General features: G+C 36.5%; 1 protein-coding gene across 1 annotated transcript in view; it reads left to right on the top strand.

The window, feature by feature from the left end:
• SLC12A5 (solute carrier family 12 member 5) overlaps window positions 1-13,772 on the top strand; it is a 417,734-nt gene that overhangs the window by 209,764 nt on the left and 194,198 nt on the right. Inside the window, exons 8-9 of the mRNA XM_053721935.1 lie at window positions 5,719-5,930; window positions 6,198-6,362. Of these exons, the coding sequence (XP_053577910.1) occupies window positions 5,719-5,930; window positions 6,198-6,362 (377 nt within the window). The remainder of the gene's footprint in view (window positions 1-5,718; window positions 5,931-6,197; window positions 6,363-13,772) is intronic.

Below are 13,772 nucleotides of genomic sequence, written 5' to 3'. Positions count from 1 at the left end.
ATGTATGCTTATATATTTTCTGTGTGTATACGGATGTATTTATATGTGTATATATATTTACATACATATAAACATAAACACATAAATACATATGTATACATATACTGTATATACATGTTTATATAAAATATTTGTTTGATCATACCAGCTCAAGAAAAAGACCCAACATCAATAATTAAAATAGTCAAAAAGAAAGAAAATTGTTGAAAAAGAATCCAAAAAAATACATTTATAAGAATGTCCTGGCCAGCACTTCCCATAAAAAAGAGGGGAGTAAATAGTCTATAGAGGTGCAGCATGTATTGGGTGGTCTTATTCCACATAGGTCAAGAACAAGGAAATGCACAGACATTTAGAACTAAGTCCTTAGATTCACACTGTTGGTATAGCACTTATACTCAAATTCAGCATGTATAACATAGGCATCCAGGGTATGCAGTTCAGATGGTATTTAGTAGGTGATTATTTGATGGCAATCATATAGCCCCAATAGGTATTTAGCGTTGGTATTGAGTCAGCTAATACATAGCAATAAGAAGTGTCAGTTGCAATAAAGCATCAAATTAATGCAGATTAGTACCAAGCATAGCAGTCAAGTCAATTAGAGCAGAGTCACATTCCAGCAAAAGAGCAGTAGTGAAGCAGGCAGTATTAATGGTAAAGTTATTGCATATCAAAAGATTCCAGCCTTAGGGGTACTCCTAATGAGAGATATACTCTCGCCCAAGGGACCCCTCTAAATCTCACCACCTCCAGATGCTTTTGCCAAGCTGCTGGTCACCGCTTCGTCACTTCTTATTCATCCAGACTCCACATCGATATCGTCCAGCATACCAAACTGCATTACCGTTCCAATGGCCATATAAGTGCATTGGAGCCCTTTACAGTTAAGTAGATGAAAACATTAAAAAGCATATTTATGCAATTTTCATTGTAAATGGTGTTATACTGTGTATTTACTGTAAATATTTTATATTCCAATTTTCTGCACATAGAAGAATATGTTCTATGTATTTATAAATAGATATTCATATATACATATATATATATATATATATATATATATATATATATATATACATACTATATATATATATATATATATATATATATATAAAATCATGTATGTATGTATATATATATATATATATATATAAATAGGTATAGATATATATTGTACCTACCAAAAGACCATCATATATATAGTATTTATGAATAAATAGAACATATCCTCCTATGTGAAGAACATTGGAATGTAAAATATTTATATTTTCATGTCTGGTTAGAGTACTTGAGAATATGCAATCAGGTTTACACGTGAGTAGAGTGTTTTTTAGGGTTTTTTCCACACTTTTTTGCTCCATTAACTTTTAACTCCATTAACAGTTTGCTTTCAACTTGTAATATGAGCCCTACCCAATGTGCACAAAAAGCTTATTTCTAGTGGAGTTAGTGTGTGAGTGGGAGCGTTATCATACACCTCTATTAGTTCGTTCCTCGCTGATTCCCTAGAGAGATACTAAAGTTATAGTTTAACTGACAAGTAAGGTCAAGGTTTTCCCTTTTATTATCTCACTTAAAGGGACATTAAACCCCCAAAATTATTTCATTATTCAGATAAAGAATACAATTTTAAAAAGTTTCCAATTTACTTCTGTTATCAAATTTGTTTTGGTCTCATGTTATTCTTTGTTGAAAGTATACCTAGGTAGGTAGTGTGCACATGCCTGAAGCACTACATGACAGGAAATAGTGCTGCCATCTAGTGCTCCTGCTAATGTATAACATTATTGCAAAACTGCTGCCATATAGTGCTGTAGACATGTGCACACTTGTGAGCTTACATCCCTGCTTTTTAACAAAGGATAACAAGGAAACTAAGAAAATTTGATAAAATAAATTGGAAAGTAGTTTAAAATTTAATGTTCTATCTGAATCTTGAAAGAAAAAAAAATGGGTTTTATGTCCCTTTAATATTAAAATTATCAGCATGGTTAGTAAACTTTCTTTGTGACATGTTGTGAGGTTTCTATCTCAAACCTCACCCTTTGCACAAAACGAATAGATCTTTTTGCGATATGAGTCAAATAGCATCGTTATGGCCCATAACGCTGCTTTTTCCCTAACGCTACTATTACGAGACTTGTTGGTATAGGTGCACCGCACACCTTTTAGCCAGTCACGCAACGTCAGTACCGCACTTTTAAAAATGGGACTCCCATAGCGCCGGTATTACGAGTTTGCCTGGGAGGCCAAAAAGCGAGCGTTACACTCTATAACCACAAGATCCGTAATGCCATCTAAAGTCAGTAGTTATGAGTTTTATGCTACAAAGCTGTAACATAAAAATCATAACTAAACTGTCACAAAGTACACTAACAGCCATAAACTACCTATTAACCCCTAAACCGAGGCCCTCCCGAATCGAAAAACACTATAATAAACGTATTAACCCCTAATCTGCCGCTCCGGACATCGCCGCCACTATTAAAATGTATTTACCCATATTCCGCCGCTCCCCAACATCGTCTCCACTATAATAAAGTTATTAACCCCTAATCTGCCGCTCTGTACATCGCCGCCACTATTAAAATGTATTAACCCCTATTCTGACGCTCTCCGACATCGTCGCCACTATAATAAAGTTATTAACCCCTAAACCGCCGCCCTCCCGCATCGCAAACACTATTTAAATATTATTAACCCCTAATCTGCCATCCGCCCTCACCGCCGCTATAATAAACCTATTAACCCATAAACCAAAAACCCCCCACAACAAAATATTCTAAAATAAACAACTAACCCCTAAACCTAAACGATAGAAGATGCCGTCTGGATGAAGACTTCTCCAGCTGGATGAAGATGAAATAGGCTGCTCGGATGAAGACTTCCTGCCGCCTGGATGAGGACTTCACCGGCTGGATGAAGATGGAAGAGGCCGTCTGGATGAAGACTTCTTGCCGGCTGGATGGATCCTTCAAGCGGGACTTCAATAACTGTAAGAGGATCGTCAGGAGTTAGTGTTAGGTTTATTTAAGGGCTTTTTGGGTGGGTTTTATATTTAGATTAGGGTCTGGGCATGTAAAAGAGCTAAATGCCCTTTTAAGGGCAATGCCCATGTTTGTATTTTTTTACAGGCAAAAGAGCTGATTTCTTTGGGGCAATGCCCCACAAAAGGCCCTTTTAAGGGCCATTGGTAGTTTATTGTAGGCTAGGGTTTTTTTATTTGGGGGGGGGGCTTTTTTATTTTGATAGGGCTATTCGATTAGGTGTAATTCTTTTTTATTTTTGATAATTTGTTTCTTATTTTTATAATTTAGTTATTTTTATTTTTAATAATTTTAGTGTTTTTTTTTAATGTTTTTTAGTTTAAGGCAGGTTAGGTTTTATTTCACAGGTAAGTTTGTATTTATTTTAACTAGGTAGTTAGTAAATAGTTAATAACTATTTACTAACTAGTCTACCTACCTGTGAAATAAAAATCAAACCCTAGCTAGCTACAATATAACTATTAGTTATATTGTAGCTAGCGTATGTATTATTTTAAGGTACGTTTGTATTTATTTTAAAATATTTATTATTTAGTTAATAATTGTAACTTTGGTTTAGATGTATTTTAATTATGTTAAAGTTAGGGGGGTTATGGTTAGGTTTAGGGGTTAATGAATTTTAATTTAGCTTGTTGTGATGTGGGGGGGCTGGCGGTTTAGGGGTTAATAGGTTTATTTAGTTAATAATTGTAAATTTAATTTAGCTATATTTGTATTTTCTTAAAGTTAGTGGGTGTTAGGGTAAGGTTTAGGGTTATGTTAGGGTTACGTTAGGGTTAGGTTTAGGGGTTAATGGATTTATTTAGTGGTAGTGATGTGGGTGGCCAGAGATTTAGGGGTTAATAACTTTAGTATAGTGGCGGCGACATCGGGAGTGGCAGATTAGGGATTAATAATTTTATTTAGGTGGCGGCGATGTTGGGGCGGCAGATTAGGGGTTAATAACATTATTTAGGTAGCTGTGATATCGGGAGCGGCAGATTAGGGGTTAATATGTAGGCTGTAGGCAGGCATCAGCAATGTTGGGGGCAGCAGATTAGGGTTTTTTAGACTCAGTGTTTATGTTAGGGTGTTAGGTTTAAACTTAACTTTTTATTTCCCCATAGACATCAATGGGGCTGCGTTACAGAGCTTTTCTTTCCGTAATTGCAGGTGTTAGACTTTTTTTTTGCCGGCTCTCCCCATTGATGTCTATGGGGAAATTGTGCACAAGCATGTTAAAGCAGCGCTTGTTTTTGGGTGTGGTATCGAGCTCAACGCCACCATATTGCCCGTGCAAGCCTGCTTTTTTAAAACCTGTAATAGCAGCGCAAAAGGGAGGTGAAATAATGCCGCTTTTGGGGCGGTCGTTAAAATCCCTATAGCCCTCAAAACTCGTAATCTAGCTGTATATTTCTTATAATAATTTCTTATATTAGTATGTTAAAATAGGAAGCATGTCCTTAATGTAAAAAAAACAAAGTAAATCCATCTGTAGATGGAAATAATAATTCATTAGCTACCATTAACTTTCATGATTCAGACAGAGCATGCAATGTTAATCAACTTTCCATTTCACTTTTATTATCTAATTTTCTTTGTTCATTTGGTATCCTTTGTTGAAAAGTATTATTTTGTAGTAGCACCAATGTACTACTGGGAACAAACAGCTGAGCATATTGGCTCACCAATTCAACTAGGTCCCAGTGTTAAGCCAACCTAGTCATGTTTTCCAACAAAGGATACTGAGAGAATGAAGCAAATTTGATAATAGAAGTAAATTTGAAAATTGTTTTAAATTGTATAATCTGAATCCTGAAAACTTTTTTGTATTTCATGTCCTTTTACATAGGCCTTGGTTAAAACTCAGAGCCTCACTTTAAATGTTTAAATGGGCATGGAAAACCTTCCAATTTTATTAAAAATCTTAGTTTCCTTCAATTATCAGATTTAGCTCAGTTTCTTTGTTGAAACTTGGCTTCTATGCATTAGGGCATATTGCTATTCGAAACCTCGCGGCTCAAGCAAGATATTCTAAGAAGTCTCGAGGGTATGGCTCTTTATGGGAAACAAACAGAGACTCCTACAATACAAGATTTTGCGTGATTTCTCTCCATGTTGGCGAGGTTTTGAATGTAAGGCCCTGAGTGTGAACATAGCTTGCATACTGTATGGCAGTAGTGTGTGTAGCAATGTTATAAATCATAGATTCAGCCACTGTAAGGTGAAATTCTTTGGTAAATTAGGATAGTGTTGTATAGCTAGAAGCACTGTTTAAATCTAAACTGGTGCATGCATCTTAAGACAGGAGACATCCAGACTCTGTTTGGGTGTAGTGGTAAGTGAACTCTATGCTACAGTTTGCTTGTATAAGATTGCTACACACACTGCTGCCTGAACACTCCTGAGCCTACAGTAGTATGTCCTCATGAAAAGGGGACAGTTTTTAACCATGGAGATGATGAAAAAGAGGAAAATTTGAGATCATATGTAAGTTAGCTTCTTTGCAGGGGTTAAAGATGTAGACTTGGAGGGTCACTAGTACTAAAATGACATGCTTGAGCAATTGAATGCATATAGTTTTTGCACTGTAATTATTATTGCTGTTATTATTATTATTATTACTACTAATACTCTGTTTTTGTACATTTTTAAATGTTTTTTCTCTGGTGCTTTCACTGCTTTCCAGTATTTGCCTCCTCGGTAACCGGACTCTTGTCAGAAAAGGTTTTGACGTCTGTGCCAAGTTCATTGATACTGGTAATGAGACCGTTACCACTAAGCTGTGGGCAATGTTTTGCTCCTCACCCTTCCTGAATGCAACATGTGATTTGTACTTCTCTCTAAACAATGTGACTGAAATACAGGGAATTCCAGGAGCAGCCAGTGGTCTCATCAAAGGTAGGCGTATGGGGGAAAAAAAGACAAGGAATAGAGGAGGGAAAATACAAAATAAAGGGAGAATATACTTTTGGAAACTAGAGAAAAATAATATAAACAAATTCAATATTGATTGTTGTACAGAGAGTTGATTCCTGCCTCCTAATGTTTGTATTCTTACATTTCTTAATAAAACAATGCTGTTATTAAGTCAATGCCTGTACAATCTACACAAATAACATTAATGTTGTGTTCCTTTGGTTTTCATTCGTTAAATTTTCCCATCAGAAAATCTCTGGGGGAATTACATGCCGAAGGGGATAATAGTAGAGAAACTAGGAATTCCTTCTGTTGAAACTTCTGATGCCATAAACCTTGACCAGCCATACGTCTTCAGTGACATGACCACATACTTCACCCTCCTAGTAGGGATCTATTTCCCCTCAGTTACAGGTAAATTATGGTTTTATTACTTTTATTATTGCGTTATGAAGAGGCACGAGTACTTAATGCTTTTATTTAGTTTCATAAATATTCTTGCCACTTAGTTTCCTTCCCAAATTAATTGTTTACTGTTATACTACAGTGAGACCATGGACACACTTCAGCATATTACATAGATTTTTTTTTTATTTTTTTACCCCTTGACACTAAAATTATATTTCAGATACTTACAAATTATTATTTGCATTTTTTTATGTTTAAATTGAAAAAATACTGCTCTTTAAAGCTTGTGTGTGCAGTTGAATATATAGATATATAAATATATATACAGGGAGTGCAGAATTATTAGGCAAGTTGTATTTTTGAGGATTAATTTTATTATTGAACAACAACCATGTTCTCAATGAACCCAAAAAACTCATTGATATCAAAGCTGAATAGTTTTGGAAGTAGTTTTTAGTTTGTTTTTAGTTATAGCTATTTTAGGGGGATATCTGTGTGTGCAGGTGACTATTACTGTGCATAATTATTAGGCAACTTAACAAAAAACAAATATATACCCATTTCAATTATTTATTTTTACCAGTGAAACCAATATAACATCTCAACATTCACAAATATACATTTCTGACATTCAAAAATAAAACAAAAACAAATCAGTGACCAATATAGCCACCTTTCTTTGCAAGGACACTCAAAAGCCTGCCATCCATGGATTCTGTCAGTGTTTTGATCTGTTCACCATCAACATTGCGTGCAGCAGCAACCACAGCCTCCCAGACACTGTTCAGAGAGGTGTACTGTTTTCCCTCCTTGTAAATCTCACATTTGATGATGGACCACAGGTTCTTAATGGGGTTCAGATCAGGTGAACAAGGAGGCCATGTCATTAGATTTTCTTCTTTTATACCCTTTCTTGCCAGCCACGCTGTGGAGTACTTGGACGCGTGTGATGGAGCATTGTCCTGCATGAAAATCATGTTTTTCTTGAAGGATGCATACTTCTTCCTGTACCACTGCTTGAAGAAGGTGTCTTCCAGAATCTGGCAGTAGGACTGGGAGTCCTCAACCCAAAAAGGCCCCACAAGCTCATCTTTGATGATACCAGCCCAAACCAGTACTACACCTCCACCTTGCTGGCGTCTGAGTCGGACTGGAGCTCTCTGCCCTTTACCAATCCAGCCACGGGCCCATCCATCTGGCCCATCAAGACTCACTCTCATTTCATCAGTCCATAAAACCTTAGAAAAATCAGTCTTGAGATATTTCTTGGCCCAGTCTTGACGTTTCAGCTTGTGTGTCTTGTTCAGTGGTGGTCGTCTTTCAGCCTTTCTTACCTTGGCCATGTCTCTGAGTATTGCACACCTTGTGCTTTTGGGCACTCCAGTGATGTTGCAGCTCTGAAATATGGCCAAACTGGTGGCAAGTGGCATCTTGGCAGCTGCACGCTTGACTTTTCTCAGTTCATGGGCAGTTATTTTGCGACTTGGTTTTTCCACACGCTTCTTGTGACCCTGTTGACTATTTTGAATGAAACGCTTGATTGTTCGATGATCACGCTTCAGAAACTTTGCAATTTTTAGAGTGCTGCATCCCTCTGCAAGATATCTCACTATTTTTTACTTTTCTGAGCCTGTCAAGTCCTTCTTTTGACCCATTTTGCCAAAGGAAAGGAGGTTGCCTAATAATTATGCACACTTGATATAGGGTGTTGATGTCATTAGACCACATCCCTTCTCATTACAGAGATGCACATCACCTAATATGCTTAATTGGTAGTAGGCTTTCGAGCCTATACAGCTTGGAGTAAGACAACATGCATAAAGAGGATGATGTGGTCAAAATACTCATTTGCCTAATAATTCTGCACTCCCTGTATATAGATAGATTAAACCAATGAATAATTAATAAATAGATAGAAGGATATATAGATAGATAGACAAACAGACAGAAAGATAGATAGATAAATTATAGATAGATAGGATATAATAGTAAACAAAATATATAAACTGCTCTATTTCATAAATTTTTTAACTTACCATATGTTTTGTGTTTAATTCTAAAGGGTTAAGCACATAGTAAATTTTTACACACCAGTGCCACTCCTTTGAAAAGCATACAAGCTGATAAGCCAATTAGCAGCTGTGGAGATCTGCTGCCTGTGCCATGTCAGAGACTACACAGACACTGATTGGTACATATACAAGAGTGTAATTAAAGCTGTGCTCTAAGATAGGGCGCATGGTCACCATTCTTTTTTTAGCACACTTTAATCTTTAAGTAGGAATTAAACACATTGGTAGGAGGGGGTTATTAAAAAATAAACTTTTCTATGAAAACAGAGCAGTTTATAATTTAGCTATTATGCCCTTTACAGAAAGTGTAGACATCAGAAAAAAAATCATTAGAAAATAGTAACCAGCCTTGACTTTTTGTTTTAATATCATTTCAAATGTAATTAAAGGGACAGTCTAGTATAAAAAAAAAGCTTTCAGAATTCAGACAGGGCATATCATTTTAAACAATATTCCAATTTACTTTTTTTTACCAATTTTTCTTTGTTCTCTTGGTATTCTTGGTTGAAAGCTAAAGCTAGGAGGTTCATATGCTAATTTCTAAGCCCTTGAAGGCCGCCTCTTCTCTCAGGGCATTTTGACAGTTTTTCACCAATAGAGGGTGTTAGTTCATGTGTGTCATATAGATAACACTGTGCTCATGCACGAGGAGTTCCTATGAGCCAGCACTGATTGGCTAAAATGCAAGTCTGTCAAAAGAACTGAAATAAAGGGGCAGATTGCAGAGGCTTAGCTACAAGATAATCGCAGAGGTAAAAAGTATATTAATATAACTGTGTTGGTTATGCAAAACTAGGGAATGGGTAATAAAAGAATTATCTATCTTTTAAAACAATAACAATTCTGGTGTTGACTGTCCCTTTAAATGTAATATAGTGTGGACTAAGGGGTATAAATAGACAATAATGCACAATGTATCACCTTACACCTTTTAAGACAAAATTAATAATTAAAAATATCATGAGCTCTGTAGACTTAAAATGCAATTCTGACATCATTTTCATATTTATATATTTTTTAATGTGATTTGTACAAAATTAATAAAAATGTTTCTGTTATTTTTCACATCTAGTTCATATAACTTTTTTGGTCTTTCAATCTGACTTACCAATAATATCCTGTTTGGCAGCTTGGGTATCATTAGGGTCTTGAAATATACAATCTGTCATTATTTTAATCACTTTTCACAGTTAGAGTTAATTATAGTTTAATGAGATTGTAGATTGCAACTTCTTGATTTAAAAAGGAAATGCTTAAAAGTGCTGACATAAAAACTTCACACAAAGTCGTTCATGTAATTTGGGAGACTCACTCGCATGTTCAAATCTTTTGCAGATTTTTGTTATATTTCAGTAAGTTTTCACTACAACTTTATATCTGTTTTTCATGTTTGTCCTTTATTTTATTTTAGTTACATTAATGCTTAATTTAAAACCTAATTAAATAAATAAGCACAGAACACAGATAATCTTAAAGCTGAATAAATAATATTCACAAATAATAGAGGGGAACAAGTGGTTGGACCAGAAAGATCATTTTAAAAGGAAACATCCTATGACCAATAACCCAACATGATTTTTTACCACTAAGAAACAATATGGAGTGGTATAATAAAAGCTAAGTTTTATTCCTTCTGTTCCCCAAATGTCCTATCTGAATAAGGCAAGCATGAATTTAGCAGTTAGCCACTGTAGGGAAAGCTTCACACACTAAAATGTTAGGTTCTAGATGAGATGACTCTCTGTTAAAGGGACACTCAACTCAAAATTAAACTTTCATGAATCAGATAGAGCATACGGATTTTAAACAACTTTCCAATTTACTTCTGTTATCAAATTTGCTTTATTCTCTTGGTATCTTTTATTGAAGAGTAAAACTAGGTAGGCTCAAAAGAGCTCAGGAGTGTGCACATGCCATTATATAACAAATAATGCTGCAAAACACTGCTGCCAGTGAGCCTACCTAGTTTCACTCTTCGGTAGAAAATAGCAAGAGAATGTAGCAAATTTTATAACATAAATACATATGTACACAATAATAGACTAAGTCTATATATGTGCACATATGTATTTATGTGTTTATATTCGTATATAGACACACTTTTCATCATAGCTTTATCCTTCTGCTCACTGATCATTATTCCCTCCTTTTAACAGATCCTGTGCTCTGCTTGTCTGTCTGCAGCTGTCTGTCCTTCTCCCACACCATTAGACATGCTAATGCAGATAAGAGGAGGAAACAAAATCTGCTCTGCATAAGTCCAGCAGCAATAGGGAAGGGGCTGTAAGGATCACAGTATCTTACTGATTTCCTGGGCCGTCTGTGAGTTATTTATTGCGCCCAGAATACACTGGATGAAAGAGCTCATGCTACATGGAGGGAAGGGACGGCAGCACAGGGGAGAACATGATGGAGCGCTATTATTTATTTATTTATAAAATATTTTACCTGGAAGGATACAATAAGATTTCTCTCATTTTCAAATATATTCTGGGTCCACAAAACATTGCATTTATACAATATGGTACAATAAAATACAAAAACAATAATAATACACAATATATGCAAAATTTAACATAGAACAGGTAGGAAATAATTAATCAACCATGACAGGTGCATTCTGTTTTGAGATATGTAGAGAGGGATCTCTTAAAGGGTATTAGGCTTGGGGAAGGTTTGAAAGTGTGCGGGAGGTCGTTCCATAATTGTAGTGCTCTGTAGGAAAAGGAGGATCGAGCTGCTTTCTTTTTGTATTGAGGCAAGCTAAATAATGTGATGGTACTGGATCGGAGGTTATAGGAGGTGGGAATAGCCGGGGAGAGCAGTCTGCTCAGGTAGGGTGGGAGCTTCCCAGAAAAGCTCTTAAACACAAGGCAGGAAAGATGGAGGGTGCATCTGGATTCCAGTGACAGCCAGTTTAGTTATTTTAGCATGTCCCAGCTATAGAGACAAAGGCTGCTGCAAGTCTTCAAGGAGACAAAGAGGTCAGGACAGGAGCAGTCTTGCCAGTATGACAGTGACAGACTCCCTGAAGTGCGGCCTCCTGTCAAATGTCACCTGGGTCCAATGGACTCAATTAGTCCCATGGATAAGCCGGCCCTGACTGGTGGTAAGGGAGCTTTTCTTCCCCAAGAAAAGAAATCTAGGGGTACATTTAAGGCTTCTAAACATTTTTATTCCTTTTCATCAAAATAAGGATAAAAAATCTGATTCCTCGACAGCTAAGTAAGGTTCCTCAGTTTGGAAACCAAGCTAAATGGAATAGTCCTAAGCAGGCCAAAAAGTCTACTCCTGTTCCCACGTTCACATGAAGGTGCGGCCCCCAATCCAGATTCTCTGGTAGGGGGCAGATTAAGTCTCTTTCAGGAGGCACAGTTTTAGATTCTTAGGCTCTGAATATAATTTCCAAAGGTTATCGGACAGATTTCAGGGTAAGACCTCCCAGAGGAAGGTTTATTTTGTCAAATGTTCCAAAGAATACTTTAAAAGCTCAGGCTTTTCTTCAATCAGTCCTGGATCTGGAAATCCATGAGTGTGATAGTTACTGTTCATCTGTTGGAACAGAGACAGGGATTTTATTGAAATCTCGTTATTGTTCCCAAGAAGGAGGGAACTTTCAGAGCAGTTTTGGACCTGAAGGTTCTGAACAAGTTTGTTATAGTTCCAACTTTCAAAATGAAGACTATTCAGTCTATTCTACCTTTCATTCAGCAAGGGTAGTTTATGTCCATAATAGATTTAAAGGATGCTTACCTCCCTATTCTGATTCACAAAGATCACTTTCAGTTTCTTAGGTTTGATTTTCTAGATAAGAATTTTCAGTTTGTTGCTTTACCATTTGTTCTGGCTACAGCTCCAAGGATCTTCACAAAGGTTCTGGGGGCTCTTTTGTCTGTCATCAGAGGTCAGGGAATATCTGTGTTTTCTTACCTGGATGATATATTGGTTCTAGCTCCAGCTTTACATTTAGGGCTAGATTTATGAAGCCCCTACGGCAGCCCTACGGCAGCAAGTTCTCACTAGAACTTGCTCGCCGTGATTTATCAAGCAGCGGTCACAAGACCGCTGCTTCCCTAAGCTGTTCGCCACCTCTAAACTGGCGAAATTCAATCTCCTCGGTCGAGTCCGACCGAAGAGATTGACAGCTCCTGCCCGCGTGTGATTGGCTGTGCGCGGGCAGGGGGCGGGATTGCACGCAAGCGCAAAATTGCGCTTGTGTGCAATGTCAAATACCTGCAGGTAATTTCGGCCCGCCACAGGCGAGCTGAGGCGTACAGGGGCGCGTATACGCGCCCCTGTACGCCTCAGCTATAATAAATCTAGCCCTTAGCAGAATCTCACACTAGCAGACTGTTGTTGTTTCTTCGTCAACATGGTTGGAGGATGAATTTTCAAAGAGTTCCTCATACAAAGCTTATTTTTTCTGGGGTTCCAGATTTATTCAGTCTCCATGAGACTTTCTCTAACAGATCAAAAAAGAATGGGCTGGCTGCTAAGCTTACATTCTTGCTTTTTCAAATAAAAATACCAAGAGAATGAAGAAAAATTGATAATAGGAGTAAATTAGAAAGTTGCTTAAAAATGCATGCTCTATCTGAATCATGAAAGAAAACATTTGGGTTTCATATCCCTTTAACTGCGAATGGCTCCAATGCACTTTTATTTATGTCTATATGTGTCTCCATATGTATTTATGTGTAAATACATATGTACACACACACACATATATATATATATATATATACATGTATATATACATATATAGAGAGAGAGAGAGACACATGTATATGTATGCATGTCTATGTTAAAGACCTTTGCCTGTCTTTTTTCTCTAACACCTGAAACCTCATATCTTTAAAGGGACAGTCATGATTTAAATAGGGAATGTAATTTAAAACAACTTTCTAATTTTCTTTTATCACCAATTTTGCTTTGTTCTCTTGGTATTCTTAGTTGAAAGCTATACCTAGGAGGTTCATATGCTAATTTCTTAGACCTTGAAGACTGCCTCTAATTTGAATGCATTTTGACCACTAGAGGGCATTAGTTCATGAGTTTCATATAGATAACATTGAGGTTGGTTGTGCAAAACTGGGGAATGGGTAATAAAGGAATTATCTTTCTTTTTAAACAACAAAAATTCTGGTGTTGACTGTCCCTTTAAGCCTTTTTTTTGTGTGCAATATTTTTTAAATAATTGTATTAGATATTGTTATTATGAGTGTAACTGTAATATGTAATGTATTTCTGATGTGTTTTGTGACACAGTTAAAGGGACAGTCTACACCAGAATTTGTATTATTTAAAAATATAGACAATCCCTTACCATTACCCATTCCCCGGT

The sequence above is a fragment of the Bombina bombina genome, chromosome 1 (genome assembly GCF_027579735.1).
Source record: "Bombina bombina isolate aBomBom1 chromosome 1, aBomBom1.pri, whole genome shotgun sequence".
NCBI lineage: Eukaryota > Metazoa > Chordata > Amphibia > Anura > Bombinatoridae > Bombina > Bombina bombina.
The sequence above is the reverse complement of the archived record's forward strand: the minus strand, read 5'-3'. Positions and strand labels throughout refer to the sequence as shown.